General features: G+C 48.1%; 1 protein-coding gene across 2 annotated transcripts in view; it reads left to right on the plus strand.

The window, feature by feature from the left end:
• Hunk (hormonally upregulated Neu-associated kinase) overlaps positions 1-21,085 on the plus strand; it is a 116,341-nt gene that overhangs the window by 39,276 nt on the left and 55,980 nt on the right. For both annotated transcript variants that reach the window (NM_001191662.2, XM_087575938.1), the window contains 1 exon segment: positions 11,529-11,821. In NM_001191662.2, coding sequence (NP_001178591.1) covers positions 11,529-11,821 — 293 coding nt within the window.

Genomic DNA, 21,085 nt, shown 5'->3' on the forward strand with positions numbered 1-21,085 from the left:
GGCTTGTGGGCACTCACAGAGTCTGTATGCAGTGAGTTCCAATGGCTTGCAGAGGTGGCAGTGCCATGGAGTGGGAAGATAGGAAAGAGGTAGGGGTTGGAGTCCACAGGTGGTCTTGCTAAAAGGAAACATTTGCTCAAAGTCTCCTGAGCTTTGGGTGTTAGCATCTGGTTAAGGTCTCTGGATCAATGTTCCTGAGTAGCCTGAGAAACAGCAGGAGTTAGTCAGTATGCAGCCCGGGGTGGCAAGGACAGATAGGAGCGGTTGAGGTGAGGCTGTGTAGGCAACATTAGGACTTGGGTCTTCTTGAAGAAATTTGGCGTCTGCGTGTGTTCACATGGATCTGGTGCTCTTGAGAAGCTAGCAGGCAACTCAGATAAGTCTGGAGCTTAGAACGGTTAATTGGCTGAGATCCACCCATCCACTCATCCATCCACCCATCTATCCATCCACCCATCCATCTATCCACCCATTCATCCATCCATCCATCCATCCATCCATCCATCCATCCATCCATCTGCCCATCCATCCATCCATCCATCCATCCATCCATCCGCTCATCCATCCATCCATCCATCCATCCATCCATCCTCTAATCCAGAGTTAACTGTTGAAGAAGAAGGGGTTTTGGGGGGCACAAGGGAGTAGGATGGGAACAATGAGGGTCTCTCTGGCATGGGGGGATTCCTGGAGCTCCTATGTTAATGCTGCTGATGTGAATTTTCATGTGACTCAGCCTCAACTCTCTCTCAACTATGCTGTCAGTAGTAAGACTAATCAGCTGCAGGGAGGATGGCTGGGTCCATACTTGAACTTGGCAGTGGTCCCGTCTCTCTGGTAACGCTCATCCAGAGCTGATCTTTTCCTGTGTACCCACTTTCTAGAATAAATGTTTAGTCTAAGTAAATGGCTGCTGTCCTGTTGGAGGTAGAGCCACAGAACACACACTTAATTGGGAAAGGGCTGGGGTGGGGTCATCTGTCTGTCCATCCTTCCTCTCTTCCCTCTAACCTCTCTAGTCGACATGGTTATTGAGCTCCTTTCCTATTATTGACACAGCTAGGCACTGGGCACATGGGCACTGGTGCTAGGTATGGGTTCTAGAAGTGGGTTCTAGGGAAAGGATGAGCTCTTAAGGAGAGCGAGAGGACCCTAGAGCCTAGGAGGGTTGCAGGTGGGAACATTATGTACCTTAAAGGAGGTATCTTTATCAAATCCAGTGACCTATAGGGAAAGTAGACCTGATTGAGTGGGTTGTGGATGTTGTTTTGGTGGGGTTGTAGCAGTGAGTAGGCTTCAGGAGACACTCTTGGAATGGGGAGTGCTCCTTAGAGCGGGCTCTGTGATATCTTCATCACAGTCTTTCACCAGCTGAGTCTGTGTCCATAGGTTGTATTCACTATTCCTACCCAACAATGCAGCAAAAGTGTTGTTCTGCTCTGTTACAGTTTGGGAAGTTCCTCCAAGAAGCCATAGAGATGACCAAGAACATACAAGCTGTCTGTGGAGTATTGGTGGAATTTTCCATTCTTTGATCTACCCATCCACTATCCATCCATTTATCCATCTATCTATCATCTACTTATCCATCCATCTACCTAGCCATCCATCCATCCATCCATCCATCCATCTACCCACAAACATTTTGTCTACCCACAGCATCATCCATGCCCTCATTCCATCCCTCCCTCATTCTTAGTTCTTGCTGACCCCAAGGACTTTACTAAGGGCTAGAAAGCCAAACGCAATTTCTGCCTCTCTGTGTGTATGAGGTACTTCAGTCCCTCTTTCCCTCTCTCCCTGTCCCTCCCCCGGCCTCTCTCTGTGTGTGGCATTGAAGTGTTGGGAGAAGAGTGTAACCTGAGTCCGAGAGTGGAGTGGGAGTTGGGAGTGAGTGAGTTACGTGTGGGAGGAATTTCCAGGCCAGGGTGAGCAGGGACCAGAGCTGGAGATGAGGGTATGATCGGGGCAGTGTGACCCAGGTCAGTGTGGTGGTGAGGGGTGGAGGGAGGGGGACTTAGGAGGTGGAGCTGGAAGGCCTTGATGATTAATTAGGGATGGAGAATTAGGGATGGACCGGAGGGAGAGTAGAGGGAAGTGAAGGAGCCTGCCAGTTGGAACAGCCTGTGGATACGTGGAAGATATACAGAGGTGACACAGTGTTGAGTGGCCTTTGGATGATCCACACACAGATGACTGCATGCACATTACAGCTCATGTAAAGCAGAGATGTCAGTCATAGCGTGTGGACATCGTTAGACCCAGGACAGCAGAGGAGGGGACATGTACCTCTCTCTAATGAGAAAAGAAAACTGAGCCCTGGAGGAGAAGCAGGAGGAGCTGTGCCTGAGGGAAGAGAATGTAGGTCCAGAGAGAACTGGGATCCTGGATTATGTCCCTAATGGTACTAGGGACTTGACAGGGACAGTTGCACGGATAGGCTTTGGATTGCAAGGGCTTCCTACCTCCTGTTTGTTTGTTTGTTTGTTTGTTTGTTTATTTATTTATTTATTTATTTATTTATATTTTCTCTTGAGTAAAACACAAGCCATGACAGGAATCTGGCAACTGTGCTGTCAAGGGTTCATTTGTCTCTCCAGCATCCTAGATGAAGGCGCTATAATTCCTTTTCTATTAGTCAAATCATCGAGGCCCTCTTGAGAGGCCCCAGTCACAGGGCAGTCAACAGTCCGAAGTACTTGTGCCCGGCTTGAATCCTGACTGTTGCCAGTGCTGAACCTGTGCAAGTGTGAACCATTGCTGTGCCTGGGGCAAGCAAGCTGAGGAGAGGAGAGGGGCTCTGAGAACTGCCTTAGTCTTGGTGGCCCTTGTTCTTACTGTGGGGAACCCTGCAGTAATGTGTTTGGTGGCCCATTTGTCTGCTCCGGCTCCATGAAGGTATCCCATAGACCGTGTGGCTTAAATAACACACATTAATTTTCTTGTGGTTCTAGAAGGTTAAGATTGGAAGTGCTGACAGGTTTCACCTCAGGCCTCTCTCCCTCTTGGCCATGTCCTCCCATGGCCCCACCCCTGTGACTAAGCTTTACTTTTAATCTCCTCTTTCAAAGCCCTGTCTCCAAACACAGTCACACTGAACTTAAGGCCTCAACTTACCCATTTAAGGAAGGACAATTCATTTTAGTAATTTCAAACCACTGCAAATGATCCGAGCCTCTCCCTACACACAAGCTTGAGAAACCGTGAGTCAGTCGTGGCCAATTGTTGTTACCTGGAGTAGTATCCAGTGAGCTTTAATGCCGAATGCCTGTTCATTAAAGCACGGAATATTAATTTCAGTTTAGCAGATAATATCCATTAGGAAACCAAAGTGCTCTGAACAGAAAGCTTTTTGGGACTCATTTCCAAATTCAAAAGAAATCTCGTTGTTAGTGCTTATTCCCTGAGCAGTCAGACCCTTTATACATTACAATACAAAGGTGCTTTGAAGGCATGAACTCCTGGAAACCCAGCATCCACTGTGAAATGTGTAAAATGCAGGCATGCTTCTGTGATGTTGAAAGGAGTCTATTTTTCTTTCAGCCACACAGAAGACTCATTTAGTACCCGAGTTTCCTATTCAGGGAGTTGGTACATCATTCTGGATCTAGCTTCAGAAGGATGAGTTTTAAAGACTGTCCAGAATCCAGGAGAAAGGGATGTCTTGACAATGCTACTAACTCTGGTCCCGTGTAGACAGTCTCAACCAAGTCAGTATCTAACGATGAGAGAAACTAGGTTGGTACGACCACTGCCTTGGGACTGGAAAACAATTACATTGTGGGAGAATTCAAGACACCTGGGGGAGGCCCGTGCTTCTTGTCTGTGGGCCACAGCTGTGGGTCGAGGCAGGGTGTGTATCGTTCCATTGGCTGACTGGAGCCGAATGAGCTTTCACTCTCTATGGGCTGAGCCATTGAAAGTAATGTGGTGGTGATATTGACTTAATGTAAGGAGTCCTCACAGGTGCAGGGCACAGTACAAGTGCACTAGGGTTTAGGGAGCTGTAGGCTATTGCTGTACCCACATCTTATCCCCCTAAAATATACAGCAGAACCATTGGGGTTCCTTTCTGTCACAGGTCCCTTTCCTCCTGATATGGAACCCACAAGAGTTCTTTCCTTCTGACTTGTCCTGGAGAGTGACAGGGGCCATTCCATGCAAGGCAAAGCCTTCTCCTGTTCCTTTAGGTCTTCCTGTTTGATTTATTTATTTTACTTTACTTTTTTTTTTTAAAATTAATCTCAAGGGACTTCCATTCTTTGTAGAGAGCTCATCTCGTTATTTGAATGAGATTTCGGCTGTCTTGGGTTGGCTCTCGGTGTGTTTGGACAGGGAAAGAGGAAGGGTAGTGGGGAGTTTCTTATGAGTGGAAAAGCTGGTAATAAACCTGCTTGCAGCCGCCGTGCATCACGGCTCTGCATGCTGGAAATACGGCAAAATCTTTAAAACTTCCTCTTTTCATTTTTAGAGTTTTATTTTATGTGTATGGCTGTGTGGCCTGCAGGTATGCCTAGTGCCTGCAGAGACCAGAAGAAGGTGTCGTATCCGCCTGGGTTTAGCCCCAAGTGGGTTCTGAGCTGCCATGTGGACACTGAGATCAAACCTGGAGCCTCTGGAAGGGCAGCCAGAGCTCTGAATCACAGAAGCAACTTCTAGACCTGAAGCAGATGCTTTTGTAAAAATTTCAGAGCCTTTGCAACTTAGATCCTTGGTTTCAATGACCTTAGAGAACTGGTTCTCTTGATAGTCTTAGATCGTGGACTTAGATTGTCTCCTGACCTCCTCCTTCACACTTCCCAACATGAGAGAACTAAAAACCACACACACACATACACATACACACACACACAACATACATGCACACACACATGCACACACACATACACACACATGCACACACATACATGCACACACACATGCACACACCATACACACACACACACACACACACACACACACACACACACTGATTGGGAGTTCCTAAATAGCATTGCCACAGTGCTGACCCTCAGTGGCTTTGTAGCGATGGTCTCAGACACTGGCGGCCTCTCTCCCATGGTCTAGAACATGCTAAATCTGCTTATTTTACAGGGTTTTTTTGGCAATGCATTTTTCGTCTAAAACTCTCTTCCCTAACACAATTTTCAGAGAGACCCAAGTCCACACTGGCTTTTACCCGATGGAAAGGGCATTATAGACATTTTGCAATTAGATTTCCTGATTTCCATCCTGGTAAACCCCAGGCCTCACTGTGTTGATCACTGATTGTGTTTCCCTTAATCCCCACTCAGTTCCCACTTCAGTTGTTGCACACGCCGTTGATTAAATGGTTTCATGTAATCAGAATGGCGCCCCATGTTTAAGCGTTATCACTGTGGCGCCAAAATGGAAACGAGACTGTCTTTTTGAAGATGGAGAGGGAGCTAAACAGACAGCACTCTCCCCCTGAGGTAGCTTTAACCCTTCGAGATGTTCTCACAGGGCTGCTGGGTGACTAGAACTGGAGAAATAAGACATCAATGACATCCTGGTGACATCCGATGTTAGTTTCCTGCGCTGCTGTGACAAATTACCGTGACTTGGCTTGAAACAACAGGAAATTATTCACCAGTATCTGAGATCCAAAGTCCGAAATCAACTCCATGGGTTCTAACACAAAAAGATAATGGGACCCACGTTCCCTCCCCCCAACCCTGGGACCCTTGGGGAGACCTTGGCTTTGTTCTGTTCTCTGGTGGCTGTACTAATCATGGTCTCCTTGTTTGTGTAGCTGCCCTCTTCTTATTAGGACACCTGACGGATCCTTTTCATCCTCTAAGGTCATCTGAGATAGTCTTTGGGACTCACTCCATTGATGCAAGGGGACCTTCCCTTCTCAAGACTGTGTCATCATGTCCATAAAGACCCCTGTCTTAATTAGACAACATTTACGGCTTCCAGGGCTTAGGAACCAGTCTTTGAGACTCCAGTTTCCACACTATTGATACAAAGGGCTCTGTGAGACAGCTCAAGGGCAGGGCTGAGGGGATGGTTCCAGAGTGGTGCTCCCTGCTGTGAGTCATCTGAGGTGCTCCCTGCTGTGAGTCATCTGAGGTGCTCCCTGCTGTGAGTCATCTGAGATGTTCCCTGCTGTGAGTCATCTGAGGTGCTCCCTGCAGTGAGTCATCTGAGGTGCTCCCTGCAGTGAGTCATCTGAGGTGCTCCCTGCTGTGAGTCATCTGAGGTGCTCCCTGCTGTGAGTCATCTGAGGTGCTCCCTGCTGTGAGTCATCTGAGGTGCTCCCTGCAGTGAGTCATCTGAGGTGCTCCCTGCTGTGAGTCATCTGAGGTGCTCCCTGCTGTGAGTCATCTGAGGTGCTCCCTGCTGTGAGTCATCTGAGGTGCTCCCTGCTGTGAGTCATCTGAGGTGCTCCCTGCAGTGAGTCATCTGAGGTGCTCCCTGCTGTGAGTCATCTGAGGTGCTCCCTGCTGTGAGTCATCTGAGGTGCTCCCTGCTGTGAGTCATCTGAGGTGCTCCCTGCTGTGAGTCATCTGAGGTGCTCCCTGCTGTGAGTCATCTGAGGTGCTCCCTGCTGTGAGTCATCTGAGGTGCTCCCTGCTGTGAGTCATCTGAGGTGCTCCCTGCTGTGAGTCATACAGTTGCCTTTTTCCCCCTTCCAGGGAATTGAGAGAGCTGGAGAGGATTAGGAAATGGTAGAAATTCTTTGGCTTACGTTGGTTCAATTTAGGATTATTTGACAAGGTGGATCTGCAGTCAGTAAAAACCGTATACCTCACCGTTTTGCATTTGAGTCATTCCCTGAGCTGGTGGTATGTGGTACGGTACCCCTTCCGTGATGCTAAGCGTGGCCGTCCATTTTGACATCATGCTGTACTCCCGAGCCAGGGTGGGTGGTGTATTAGAGTAGGCTGTGCATTTTCTACATAGGGTTTTGGGCTACCTTGGGTTTACCAGGAGATAGATCTGTGATACAAAGAGGAGCCTGTGATGGTGTTAGCTGGCAGCCAGACGGAATTTGGAATCACCTGAGAGACTGGCCTTTGACCTTGCCTGTGGGGTCACATGAGCTGTCAGGGGTTGCTGAGATGGCAGGGAGGGGAAGGAGTGAGATGGGCTCAGGTAGAAGGCAGCCTGATCTGTGGCTGATGAGGAGGGTGGTCATGAGCTTGTAAAGTTGTCCCCTCCCCATCCCTGGGCAGTTATTCATGCCTTGTGGCTGCTGTAACGAATTCTCACAGTTTGGGGCACCTGCAAAGCCTCCTGTCTCTCCTGAGGCCCCTCTTCTTCTCTTTCCTGGTTTCTAGCAGTTGCTCCTGTCCCTTGGCTTGTGGCCCCATCTCTAAAACCCACCTCCTCATCCTTCTCGGCTGAGCCACGCACCAGTTTCCCTCTGCAAAAGAACACTTTGTAGGGTGTGAGGTACTGAGGTACCTCAGGTTGATCTCCTCATATCCCTTAACCACATCTACAGAGTCCAAAATAAAGTCACGTTGGTATGATTCAGGGATTAGCACTTACCGTCTTTGGAAGGTCTTTATTCGGCCCAGGATAGGCCATTAATGAGTGAAATAAACTATCTCAACAGTAACTGTGCGCTGGTTTTATGTAAAAGGTCATATTTTTGCTAGCTGTTTAGACTGCTGTCTATTATGTGCTCTCAAGACTTCATTGCCAAAGGGCCTTAACACCTCAGACGAGTCAGGCAGAGGCAGCCCTCAGCTCCCGTGGCTGTGGCTTTTCAGCATCCTCCCATGGCCCAAAGACAGATCTGTCTGTCTGTGTCTATCTGTCTATGTAATAGACATACAAGTATGTACTTGTATGTGAGTGTGTACAAGGGTGCACATGTGTGTGCGGGTGTCCGTATATCTGTACATACCTGCATGGAGACCAACAGTCAACCATGGCTGTCATTCTTTTGTTTTCTTTCTTTTTTTCGGAGCTGGGGACCAAACCCAGGACCTTGAGCTTGCTAGGCAAGCGCTCTACCACTGAGCTAAATCCCCAACCCCCATGGCTGTCATTCTTTAGATCTTACCCACTCTGGTTTTTGAGACCAGGACTCGCCAAGTCCTGGAATTTGCCAAGTAGGTAAGCCTGCCAAGCCAGACAGTGAACCCTAGGGATCCATCTGTCTCGCTGCTTCCCCACTGATGGAATGACAAGCATGAACCACCATGCCTGGCTCCCCCCACTGTGCCCCCCCAGGGTTCTGGAGATTGAGCCCAGGTCCTCAATTTACAAGGCAAAATGCTTTACTGATTAAGCCATCTCTGCAGTCCGAGAAACACACACACACACACACACACACACACACACACACACAGGAAACACACACACGCACACACACATACAGGAAAAACACACACACAGGAAACACACACACACACAGGAAACACACACATGCGCACACACATACAGGAAACACACACACACACACAGGCAATACATACACCCAGGACACACACATACGAAGCACACACACACAGGAAACACACACACACAGGAAACACACACACAGGAAACACACACACACACAGGAAACACACATACAGGAAAAACACAAACACACGAACACATACAGGGTACACACAGGAAACACACAAACATATAGGAAAAACACACACACAGGAAACACACACACAGGAAACACACACAGGAAACACACACACGCACACACACACACAGGACACACACAGGACACACACAGGACACACACACACAGGAAACACACACAGGAAACACACACACACACACAGGACACACACACACAGGACACACACACAGGAAACACCCACAGGAAACACACACAGGAAACACACACACACACACAGGACACACACACAGGAAACACACAGGAAACACACACACGCACACACACACACAGGACACACACACACAGGAAACACACACAGGAAACACACACACACACACAGGACACACACACACAGGAAACACACACAGGAAACACACACACACACACACAGGACACACACACACAGGAAACACACACAGGAAACACACATACACACACACACAGGACACACACACACAGGAGACACACACAGGAAACACACACACACACACAGGACACACACACACAGGAAACACACAAACAGGAAACACACAAACATATAGGAAAACACACACACACACACAGGACACACACACACAGGAAACACACACAGGAAACACACACAGGAAACACACACAGGACACACACACACAGGAAACACACACACAGGAAACACACACACACACACACACACACACACACACACACACACGCACACGGGCCAGGAAGACGTGCACTTGATAAAGCGGTGATGTTAACATCTAGAATGAGTTTCAGATGAGCTGTAACCAGGACGTAACTTCTGCTCCAGTGGGCTGTAAGCCCTGGCCTGGGAGGGAAGAATGGGACAGGAAAGTGACCTGCTGTGAGGGAAGCATGAGCAAGCCTCCTCCGGGGTGTTCTCTTGCTGATTACCCATGGCCCTTGGTTTGTTCTTCGTATCTCTGGAAAAGGGTGTGGAATTCCCTGTGAGGAGGAAGCTGGTTCTCAGGAAGCCATACCAGACTCAGGGATTCACAGCCAGGCTCTCCTCAGTCATCTCAGTGGCTCATAGCCACGCAGCCACTACTGTTCATAATGTGTCGTGAGGTGCAGTGGGAACAGGCTATGGGCATCCTAACATCTGACAGAGTCTCAGTGTGCGGGATGTGAAGGATTTGGGGGCTCTTTGTAGCCCTTGAGTTAGTCTGTCCTGACATAAATGACAGGAAGGGCGGCTGAAGGACTTAGGATATTGTAGACCCATCTCCGACCACACACTGGAGACAGGCTGTACCCTGGGTAGCCTGGTGTAACCATGGTGGGGCTGATGAGAAAATGTGAGTGAATCCCAAAACATTTCACCCAGGTTCCTGGGCTGCAGACTCCTTCATTCAATTTCTAGGTGGATCATAGACTGAATTCAGGGGAGGCCCAGACAAAGGTTGTAGAGTCGTGAGAACATTGATGCTGTAGGCCAGGCTGTGTGCTAACGGCCAGAGTTTTGTTAATTTAAACTTGTCTTTGTCTTGTGCTTTTCCTCATTTTCTTTTTATTAATAGTATCTTTGTAGCTCAACTGAGGCTTAATTGACAGCTACAACGTGTATGTGTTTATTGTGTGCCGCGTGGTGTTTTGATAGGTGTGGATATTGTGAAATGATTTCCACCCTCAGACTCATTAACATCCAGTCACCCGCTGAGCAGTTCCCGTGTGGTGTGCTGAAGCCCGAGGTGCATTATCATTAACCACGGATACCTTGATGTACATGAGGTCTCGGGTTTTAATTATCAGGAACTACGTCCAGAAGATACTATTTGAGCCGCTCACTGCAAGTGAATCTGTCTGCTTACGGACTTACCCTGTGTTTATGTGTAGAGCTGCCTTGATGTGAAGTTGTGTTGGATGCACTGTGTACAAAACCCGGTCCTTGGGAAAAAAAAAACATGGAGGAGTGGTCGGGAGGCCCCTGGGTTTCGGCTGCACCCAGGGGCTCCGAGCTCTATTCCAGAGTGTCCTTCCGAGGTAGCAGCTCTGGGAGCGAGGGAGGCAGCCTGTCAGTGAGCTGAGGGGAAGGACGGATGGGGACCGCTGGAGGGATGAACTGGCATGCTGTTCACAGCTGACCATACTGAGAGGGACTGAGGGGGAAGTGGATGTGCCCCAGGACTGAGGGGGGGGGAAGAAGAGGTGACTCTCTGGAGGGAAAGAGAGCTGAGGGTAGTGCAGCTTTGCATGGATAGAATCTTCCTGTCTGTCTGTCCGTCCTCCTTCCCATGTTTAGGACAAGAACATGTGGGTGATTGATATGTGAGGTTGGATCTCAACAGTGGGGTGGGTGTTCACAGAAAGGTGATTTGCCAGGACAAGGAGCCACCACCGGGGGCCGGAGACACTCTGACCTGGAGCCACAGAGCTGAGGCCAAGTGAGCTGTGTCTGGCCCTCCCTGGGTCCGTAACTGTGCCTAGAACTGAAAATGGGGGAGTAGTGTAGCTGGTCCTGAAGTGGGGGCCTCAGGGTCACCTGAAGAAAGACAGTAGGTCCTATGAGCCAGTGGCCAAGTCCCCAGTTCCAGAAGAAATTGATGTCTCATCCCTGCCCCCCTCCCTGTGGAGAGCTGTTTGACCTGGGCTCTTGGCTGAGCTGCCCGGGTTCAGATGCTTATGTTAATCTTATTTCTTCTTTAATAAAGAACGTTTTCCCCCTGGTGTTCTGGTTTGTCTGGTTTTTCATTGGTGCTGTTTGATGGATTGGTTGATTTTATTCGTGGTGTTGGAGACGGAATGCATAGACTTGCACATCACAGGCAGGAGCTGTGCAGCTCAGTGAGGTCCAGCTCCTCGGCTGTTTCAGACCCAGGTCTCCTTAGCTTCAGGGAAAGCCCTGAATCCTCAGAGTTCTAGAGACTCCCCCAGGAATGACCTTTGTCTATGGTATCTGATAACAGCCGCACTTTCTATTTCGCCTTAGGTGGCCATCAAAGTCATCGATAAGAAGAGAGCCAAAAAGGACACCTACGTTACCAAAAACCTGCGTCGAGAGGGGCAGATCCAGCAGATGATCCGCCATCCCAACATCACGCAGCTCCTGGATATCTTAGAGACAGAGAACAGCTACTACCTGGTCATGGAGCTGTGTCCCGGCGGCAATCTCATGCACAAGATCTATGAAAAGAAGCGGCTAGATGAGGCGGAGGCCCGCAGATACATCCGGCAGCTCATCTCTGCCGTGGAACACCTGCACCGTGCCGGGGTGGTGCACAGGTGAGAGCCAGGCAGGCCCAAACCCCCGAGTCTGTACTGAGCAGACACCCCTAGCAAGGCTTAACCATGGCAACTCCATTTTGTTCCGTGAGTTGTTTTGGGAGTTGGATGGGGATTCAAAGAGTTGAATCTAGAGCCAGAGTGCCTGCGCCTGGGTCTTGCCTCTGCTCTGTAATGGTTCTTTGTTCCTGGATATGCTACTTCACTCTTCTGAACTCAGTCTCTTCATCTGTGAAATGGGAGTGAAGGTACCTGTGTCTCTGGTGAGTTAGTGTTAGGCAAGAGCACTAACAGGCAAGTGTTACCTCTGTTCTTATCATTTCCTAAGGAAGTTATCTTAGCATCACTTCCTGTTGCTGTAATAAAATGCCAGGACAAAGGCAACTTAAAGGAGAAAGGCTCAAAATTTTTAGGATCCATTTTGTCACCACGGGGCCATCAAAGGTGGCAGGAGCTGGAAGCAGCTAATCATGCCCTCTTTGCAGTGGAGAGCAGAGAGCAGCAAGTGCTTGCAGAGTAGTAGTTAGCTCACCTACCCTACGCTCACACAGCCTAGGGAATGGAAGAGACCGAAGTGGGCTGGGTCTTCCCACTCATCAAGACACACCCTCATTGAGGCTTTACTCAGATGGTTCTAGATTTCGTTCAAGTTGACCATTGAAGACAAAGTGCATCATATAATGCATGAACATTTCACAGAATAGAAAAAAGTGTCGTTTAAAAACAAATAGTAAGTATACAGAGCAAAACAAAGTGGGACCACAGAACTCACTTGCCACAAGCCAGGGCCCTCTCCAGCCTCTGTAGACACGGAACTCACACGTACACACCCTCTGCAGTGACACACACACACACACACACACACACACACACACACACACACACACGTATAAAATGGAAAACAAAATCCTAACAGAGTGCTGGGTGTATTGCTACATGGAGGCACAGGCAGGCAGATCTCTGGGAGTTTGAGGCCAGCCTGGTTCATTCTCTGAGTTCTAGGACAGTCAAGAATACAGAGTCAGACCTTGTCTTGGAAGGAAAAACAAAAACACAAACCAACCCCCCCAAAAAAAAAAACAAAACAACAAAACAAAAAAGCCCAAAACCAAAACAAAGCAACAACAAAGTAGAGAGTGAACCTCTCTAATAATGTCTTGGTGTTTTTTTATTTTTATTTTTATAGGATTGTAACTAATTACTGTGCTGTGGAGAAAAAAATGAAAATCATTTAACTCATTTTCAAAAGCAAAATCAAGCCATAAAATGTGCATGTATATATTTTTACATGCACATATGTGCCTTCAAACATTGTTTAAAGTGTTTAAACATTGCAAAGCTAAGATGTAAAGTTCACAATTTAAAATACTCAATTCACTTGTATTAAGTGTATTCAGAGTCCTGCCACCATCCCTACATCCCATTTTAGATTCGTTCTTATTCCTTGCCAAGCAGCCTTGTTCCCATGACAGCCATTCAGCCTTCTTCCCTCCCGCTGCCCCTTACTATTTATCCACTGCCTGTCTCTGTGGCTTTGCCTATTCTAGATATTCCACAGCAACGGAGCCATAAAATACATAGTCTTGCTGCTGGCATCTCATGTAGCATAGCTTTCCAGATCCCCCCCACATTAGAGCTTGTATTAGTTTTCTCTTCTTTTTCTTAGGTAAGTAATATTTCAGTGTATGATATACCACAGTCTATTATTCCTTTTATCTGCTGATGGACATTTTGGTTGCTTCCACTTTGGGGCCACTATGAATAATCTTTCAACACATCTTCCATAGTGGAGTTTTCTGTGGCCATGTGTTTCTGTATCTGCTGCTCCTGGAGAATTAATTCTTCTACATGGGGAGTTAGTGGGTCAAGTGTCACCATATTTTCTTATCATTCATCTTGAATGCCCCCTCTCACATTTCTGAAAGTCATTCTTTTCTGACCAGTGAAGGACTTAATAAATTCTAGCACTTCCACTTCCCAGGTTGACTTCCCAGTGAGATTTGCCACAGGCTACCCTGCTCTGTCAGATCTGAACCCAGGGTTACTGCGAGGATGTCCTACTGCTTAAGGCTTTTCTGGGCAGGCTGTGGCCTCACCACCATCCAGTCTTATCACTCCCTGCCCAGGTGAGAATCCACTCCATATATGTAGCCTTAGTCACTCACTGTCTGTAGTCATGCGTTGTTAGAACTCTTAACTTTTGGCCAGTAAGGAAGGGAATTTGGAAGTTTACAGTGTGCAATACTGTTTTTGGCTTGTGCGTTCTATGGTCAACCCTGGCTGTGTAAGGCAATGAGGTTGAAAGGGCGCCTGGCTCCTTCTTTGTTTGACAGGAACAGAGACATCATGGCTGAACCAGCTCCGATTACAGACTCCGTGGGTCACAGCAGAAAATATAACTGGGGGTGCAAGTGACATGGTGGTTTTTTTCCCAGGGTTCCATGCTATCAAAAAAACCCAAGAGAAGTGAGAAGTGACAAGCTTCTCAGGATCAGAGGACAACAAAGGAAGCTCCAGCAAGTCCTGCGAGGTGCACTTGAGCCTCCCCCACAGGAAATTCTCAGAAGCCCCTCTAAAGCAATTTTAACAAAACCCAATCCCTCGGCGCAATTACTGTCAGAATGTCAAAGGAAGGAATTTAATAATGTTTTGATAGCAGAGACAGGATGCTTTAAAAAAAAAAAAAAACAAAAAAAAAAAACCTCTCATTTGTAGCTTTCTCCTTCTTCTCTCTCCTTGGAAATAGCTTTATAATCCAGTGCTGGTGAGGGCTCCGGTCTTTCAAAGTTAGGAAAGAGAGAGAGAGTAGAATACAAGTATAGTTTGCTTTTCTCTCTGGAAGTCACGGTGTGTGTGTGTGTGTGTGTGTGCGTTCTCGCCTGTGTGTGTACATACAAGTGTGTGTGTTTGTAAGCATGTGCATGTGTGTGAGCATGTGTGTGTGTTTGTGAGCATGTGTGAGCATGTGTGAGCATGTGTGTGTGTGTGTGCGCGCGCTCTCACCTGTGTGTACATACAAGTGTGTGTGTAAGCATGTATAAGTACAAGTGTGTGTGTTTGTGTGTGAGCATGTGTGTGTGAGCATGTGCGTGTGTGTGAGCATGTGCGTGTGTGTGAGCATGTGCGTGTGTGTGAGCATGTGCGTGTGTGTGAGCATGTGCGTGTGTGTGAGCATGTGCGTGTGTGTGTGTACATACAAGTGTGTGTGTAAGCATGTATAAGTACAAGTGTGTGTGTTTGTGTGTGAGCATGTGTGTGTGAGCATGTGCGTGTGTGTGAGCATGTGCGTGTGTGTGAGCATGTGCGTGTGTGTGTACATACAAGTGTGTGTGTTTGTAAGCATGTGTAAGTACAAGTGTGTGTGTGTGTGTGTGTGTGAGCATGTGCGTGTGTGTGAGCATGTGCGTGTGTGTGCGAGCGTGCATGTGCAGGCCAGCTGACACTGGGTCTTTTTCAGTCATTTTTCCATCTTATTTTTGACACAGCCTCTCACTCAGGCCTGGATTTACTGATTAGGTTAGATTGGCTTCTTCTGTAGTGTGGTGATTTCAGGCGTGCAGCTCTGTGCCTGGCTTTTACGTGGGTACTGGGAGCCTGAGCTCAGATCCACATGCATGTATAGCAAGCACGCTAGTGACGAAGCTCTTTCCTCAGGTCCCTGGAAGTCCTATTAGGATGTGTTACCTTACGTGGATGTGGGGGATGGGTTGTGAAGGCAACCATTAGAATATTTCTTATCCTGTATTCACAGGTGGCTTTTATTCAAATGTCTTGGCTTTCAAAAACTCCACAGAACTGACTTTTAATTTTAATTTTTATTTTGTTTTTTAATTTAGGGGACATTGGCATATTTTTTTGCCTGTCACTTCTTTGGTCCCCCTTTTACCCTAGTGGTGGAGAATTCTCTTTTCATGTGCTTGTGGAGGAGTAAAGTTCATAAATTATTCTGAGGTTAGAATTTTCAAACGAACGAGAGAAGTTAGCATTTCAGAGAAGGCCCGGAGTCTCTGGTGGAAAGGCTTGTGAGCGAATGGATTAAACCAGCAAAGGCATTGGAAGGGACGCTGCTGGCGTACTGGGCCCTTGGCTCTTGGCGTTGCAGGATGCTATAAGCTCTCAGAGTTCTGGAGATTCAGACTGGGTCTTCATGTTGTGCTTCACCTGATGGATGAGTCACTCTGCCCAGCCCCCAGCTTGTTTTCCTCAGTCTCTGAAATGCTCTCCCAGCAGGACGCCACCATCAGATGATTTGCCTGTTGTACACAGAGCTTGACTCTTAACTTGAACCCTCCAGAACCCTGTGAGACTCATCTGGTCATTCAAAGTAACAGATTGCACTCAGCGTCCATAGACGCAGCATTCCAGAGTGGCATCAGACCCCCCCGTCCCTCCCCATCCTTAAGCTGGAAGAGACAAGCCACTGGCCTGCAGGACCAGAAGAAAGGGCTCCAGGATCAAAGCAGAGGTGCAGCCTGTGCTTAGACAAGTGTTTGCACCTCCCTGCCCAGGGCCTTGACCCTCCTCATTCATCAACTGTGGGGAGGTGTCCCCACCACTGAGGGGGAAGGCTGTGGGAAAGAGAGGCCCTTTGTTCTCTTGAGGCTGAGAGAGGCAGGCACCACCTGTGCAGGTTGCGCAAATCCTTTTAACGTTAGGAGTTGTTTCTCGGCAGAGGAAAAGGGTAGGCAGGTGAGAGGTTGCATTCTGTTTGCTCCCATCCGGTAACTGCAGGGGATCCCCCAGCCTTCGGTGGGGAGCAAAACGTCTGTCTGCAGCTACTGGCTAGAGCACACGCTGTGTGTGTATTTGAAAAACAGAGTCACAATGGTGGATCTACTGTCTCCACTGCTTAGAGCCTATGGCGGGCGGGCTGGCGAGGCTCAGGCTTCCTGCGTCCTTGCCAGTCTGCTCTATGAAGGTGTTGAACCATCTGCTGTGTGTTCGGAGTGTGGGATTCTGTCGTCTGACCTGCTCAGTAGGGCTGCGTTTTCAGGGAGTGTTAGTCTCAGTCCAAGATGGGCTCTGCTTGTTCATGGCCACCATGGCCCTTAGCTGGTTGCTGCCTTCACCATCTTTCTCTGTTCCCAGGCACCGTGGTTACGTACATGCAAAGCACCCGTCTGCTTCCTACACTCATGGCTCTGGGTACTCGTTGCCTGGTCTTCTGCCTAGGTTATGGCTCAGACCTGAACTCTAAGACAATAGATCTTGTCCCAGGGGTCTGGGAAGGAAAATGGAATGAATTCAATTAGTATCAGCTTTCTGCATCCGGATGGCACTTTTCTGGGAGTAGTCCCAGGTTCTTTCTGGAATATTCCATAGTCTTCCCAGGATTTTGGGGAGGGGGGTTCTTGGTTCATTTAGTGTGACTTTATCTTTTTTTTTTTTTTAGCTGATTAGCAACTTGCTTGTGGAACGTTAGAGGAAATAGAATTTTCATTTAAAATAGTCAAATTTACAAATCCCTTGGTCTTAGTGCCATGCTTTTAAAGGCAAGACCTAACCAAAAGGACTCCAGCTCATACAAAGTGCCTGTTGCCTTGGGGAACTAAAAGCTTCCCTCACTCTTAGTTTCAGCTTATTACCGAAATACACCGGTAGCTGTCCCCACAGGACAAACCTTGTCCCCCAAACTTTACCTTTCTGAGGTTGCTCTAGCCCTACTGGATCATATCCCTTTGACATTTGTTTGAGAGGGTCACACCCTTCATACCGATTGTCCATGCCAAATAGTTTATCTGTCCTCTTTTCTGGAGCCATACCCCTTCCACATTATCATGTGTGTGTGAGTGATATATATATATATATATATATATATATATATATATATATATATGGGGGTAGATATGTGCTGGACATGAAACCCTGCTCACAGTCCCCAAAACTTCAAGATGACCCATGTAATATTAGAATCTTCACCATGACTATCTACTCCAGCTTCTGTTTTTATAGCTGGTCCTGCTAGCATCTTCTGAAATGTTCCCTCAGGACTGCCATATCTCCAACTCCGCTGATAGCCTCGACTAAGAGTCTCTCGGAGTTGGTGGCAGCTGTGAGGCTCCTCACATGGGCGTTGGGAACCTGTCTAGGGCCCTCTGCAAGAGTAGCATGACTCTTCACCTCTGAGCCACCTCTCCAGCCCTGAAGGATGCTGTTTGTCTTTTGTTTTATTTTAAAGGAAGAATAAAAAACTCAGGCGTGCGAATGCCTTGCTTGGCAAGTGGGTCGGCAAGAGCGTGTGGAGCCCAGCCCCTACCTCACTCATTTCCCAGACTGTTTGTTGCCTGTCTGCTCAGCCCCCAACTCTGAGGAGGCTCTGTTCTTCTGTGTCTCAGGTTCCCCTCACTGCCCTTGAATTCTGGCTGCGTCAGCACATTGCATCCCCTACTCTTCACTTTCATTTAAGGTCTCTTCCCCGAGTACCTCCCTGGCCTTTCTGCTCATTTCCTACCACTCCATGTAGGCCTCAACTTTGTTACAGGCTCAGTCTGCTGAGGGTCAGAACAGAGGTCTTTATTCCTAGGACATGCCCCCCGCCCCATCTCTCTCTCTCTCTCTCTCTCTCTCTCTCTCTCTCTCTCACACACACACACACACACACACACACACACACACACTCATTTCTATTCTGTCCACATGCTCATATATGTGATCTCATGTACATGCATGTACGTGATGCATTCGCACTTTCGTATACTAGGGCACACATATGTGTGTGCATGCATGTATGTATGTGTACCCCATGCATGCTTGTTTTCTTCCACGGGCATGCACACATGCACATGTAATGCTGTCATGTATGAGTGTGTATGTGCACTTACTCATGCACACAAGCACATAGTGGACACATGCATGCCCCTCTTATGTATCCCCTTGTCCCATGGGATCTGTGTAATTGACCTCACCCAATCAGTGCCCACATGTCTATGACAACAGGAGTCCTCTCTGACTCTCTTCTCTGTCATGCTTCTCTGTGTGGCAATAGTTGGGATTCCTTATAGCCAGTCCCCCCACCCCCAACCCAAATTCAAGATTACTTTTCCAAAATTCCCACAGAAAGTCTTTGTGGGTGGAAAAGAACCTTGGGGTGAGCTTTTAATGGTTAGGCATGGCTTATTCTTTGGAAGGGGCCCAGAACCAAGGGTCCATTGGCAGGTGAGGCTTCCTGTGAGTCCACTATGCATCTCTGTGAAGCCACTGAACACTCTAGGATGAGGCGTGGCCTATGGCTGTTTATTCCTGGAACTGACCAATCAGCAGATGGGTCCAGCGGCCTGTGTCTGTTGGGTGGCCTTCTCAATGGCTCTCCCTGTGCCATGGCAGAGGGCAGCTGGGGCAGCATCTTTTCATTACCGCTCTCCCCATTGTTCTGAAGACCCCACTGCCCTCCAGCCCCGTCCCAGAAACCTATCTCTGCCTCTGGAGCTATAACCGCCTGCTCTGGCCTCCATCTTGCTTTTCCTAAGCGCCCCCACCCCTACATAGTACAAAAGGTTTCAGTGACTCTTTCCCTTTAAGTGGTGTGATGCTTTCCTAGGTGAATGCAGTGTGTGAAGGCCAGATCAGGGTAATCAGCAATCATCGTTTTCGACGTCATTTTCTTGTGGGGAGAGCATTCCAAAGCCAGTCTTCTAGTCGTTTCTTCAGCCGCACTAGACTGTTGTCAACTGTAGCCACCCTGCCATGCTGTACCTGTATTGCTGACCTCTCTCAGACCTCCTTCCTCAACCCTTCTCAGATTCGGGCAGCCACTGTTCTGCCTCCTACTTAGAGGAAGCCTCTACTTTTGCATCCACGAATGGCTGAGAACATAAGGTATTTCTCTTCCTGTGTAGCCTTACTTCACTTACCACACGCCCCTAGGTTACATATCCAAAGGAACATAACGAGCAGTCAATGAATGACCTGGACTGCCCAGCTGTCCATCAAAGGCGACAGACAAAGCAGTGCGGCAGCATACCCAACAGCACTCTATTCAACCGACTGCCATTTGTGGCAGCATGGCTGAGCCTGAGGACACATTAATCAAAATAAGACTTCTTCCTCTTCGGAAACCCTGCAGCCCAGAGAAAGTGACTTCCATAAACTAGCCCCGGGCTTCGGGCTCGCCTGGCGTGCTAGGGAGTGAACCTGCTTTTGTTTTATTAATGTTGTGAGGTGGAAGGAAGGTCTCCCTCCCTGATAAAAAGTAAGGAATCTAGTCAAGGACCACTAACAGGTAACCTTTCCTGTCTGCTGTTGGAGCCTCTCTTCCCATGGGGAAAGTCTGGTGTATAATACAACCAAGCACTCAAATCTTGTGATGGATCTAGATGGGGCGCCATGCTTGCATTTGGGCTATAGGAGTCTGACGGAGCTGGTTTTCTGGACAGTGGCAGTAATTTTTAAAATATTATAACACAAGTCCAAAAGCCTTATGAATAAATTTACCCTCCGCTTTTGCTCAAGAACATGCCTTGATTTTGTGATGTCTCAGGATCATCTGTGGCCTCTTTGGTCATGGTCGAGTGGCTGGACAGTATTTGAGCGGCTCATTGCTCAGAACAAACTTGGGTGATATTTAAGGTAATGAGGCCGTGCCTCAGTGAACACCTGAGGGAGGCCTAGCATGTGCTTAACACAAAAGCATAAAGGCTACCTTGAAAAGATCACCTGCTTAGTTTGTAGAAAAATTGCACAGAAACTCCAGGGTCTCCATTCACCTTCCCTTCCTTTCCCTCCCTCCTCTCCCCTCCCCTCTCCCTTCCCTTCCCCTCCTTCCCCTTCCATATTCTGTCTACTTACAGATCCCGGGTACCGTGGCACCCTTGTTTTAGTTGGTGAACTAGTGTGCAGACATCAGCATTAACTGAAGGCTGTAGCTGACATTGGGGCTCACTGCAGTGTACGTTTCTGTGGTCCCTGGGGGATCTGTGATGTCTTGGATATAGCTGCAGGGCTCCACAAAAAGCCAATCCCTCACATCTCACCTCCCAGATACTCTAGTCTCTGATATGAAATGACCTGTCTAGCGTTTGCGTAGAACCCTTGGACATCTCTAGGTTACTCATAACAATAGCTAAACCAATACAAACACCATGCTAATGTTACACTGCCCTGTCAACGGCAAGGAAGGGGTCTGTGTACTCTCTACACAAGAAGTCTTTCTACTCCCCACCCCCCTCCCCATATATTTTGGATGTAAACCTGGAGATCATGTGAATTCAGAGGACTTACTGTAGCCAGGTAAAACCAACATTTGAACACAGGACATTAGGTCAGGGA

The sequence above is a fragment of the Rattus norvegicus genome, chromosome 11 (genome assembly GCF_021556685.1).
Source record: "Rattus norvegicus strain SHRSP/BbbUtx chromosome 11, alternate assembly SHRSP_T2T, whole genome shotgun sequence".
Lineage (NCBI taxonomy): Eukaryota > Metazoa > Chordata > Mammalia > Rodentia > Muridae > Rattus > Rattus norvegicus.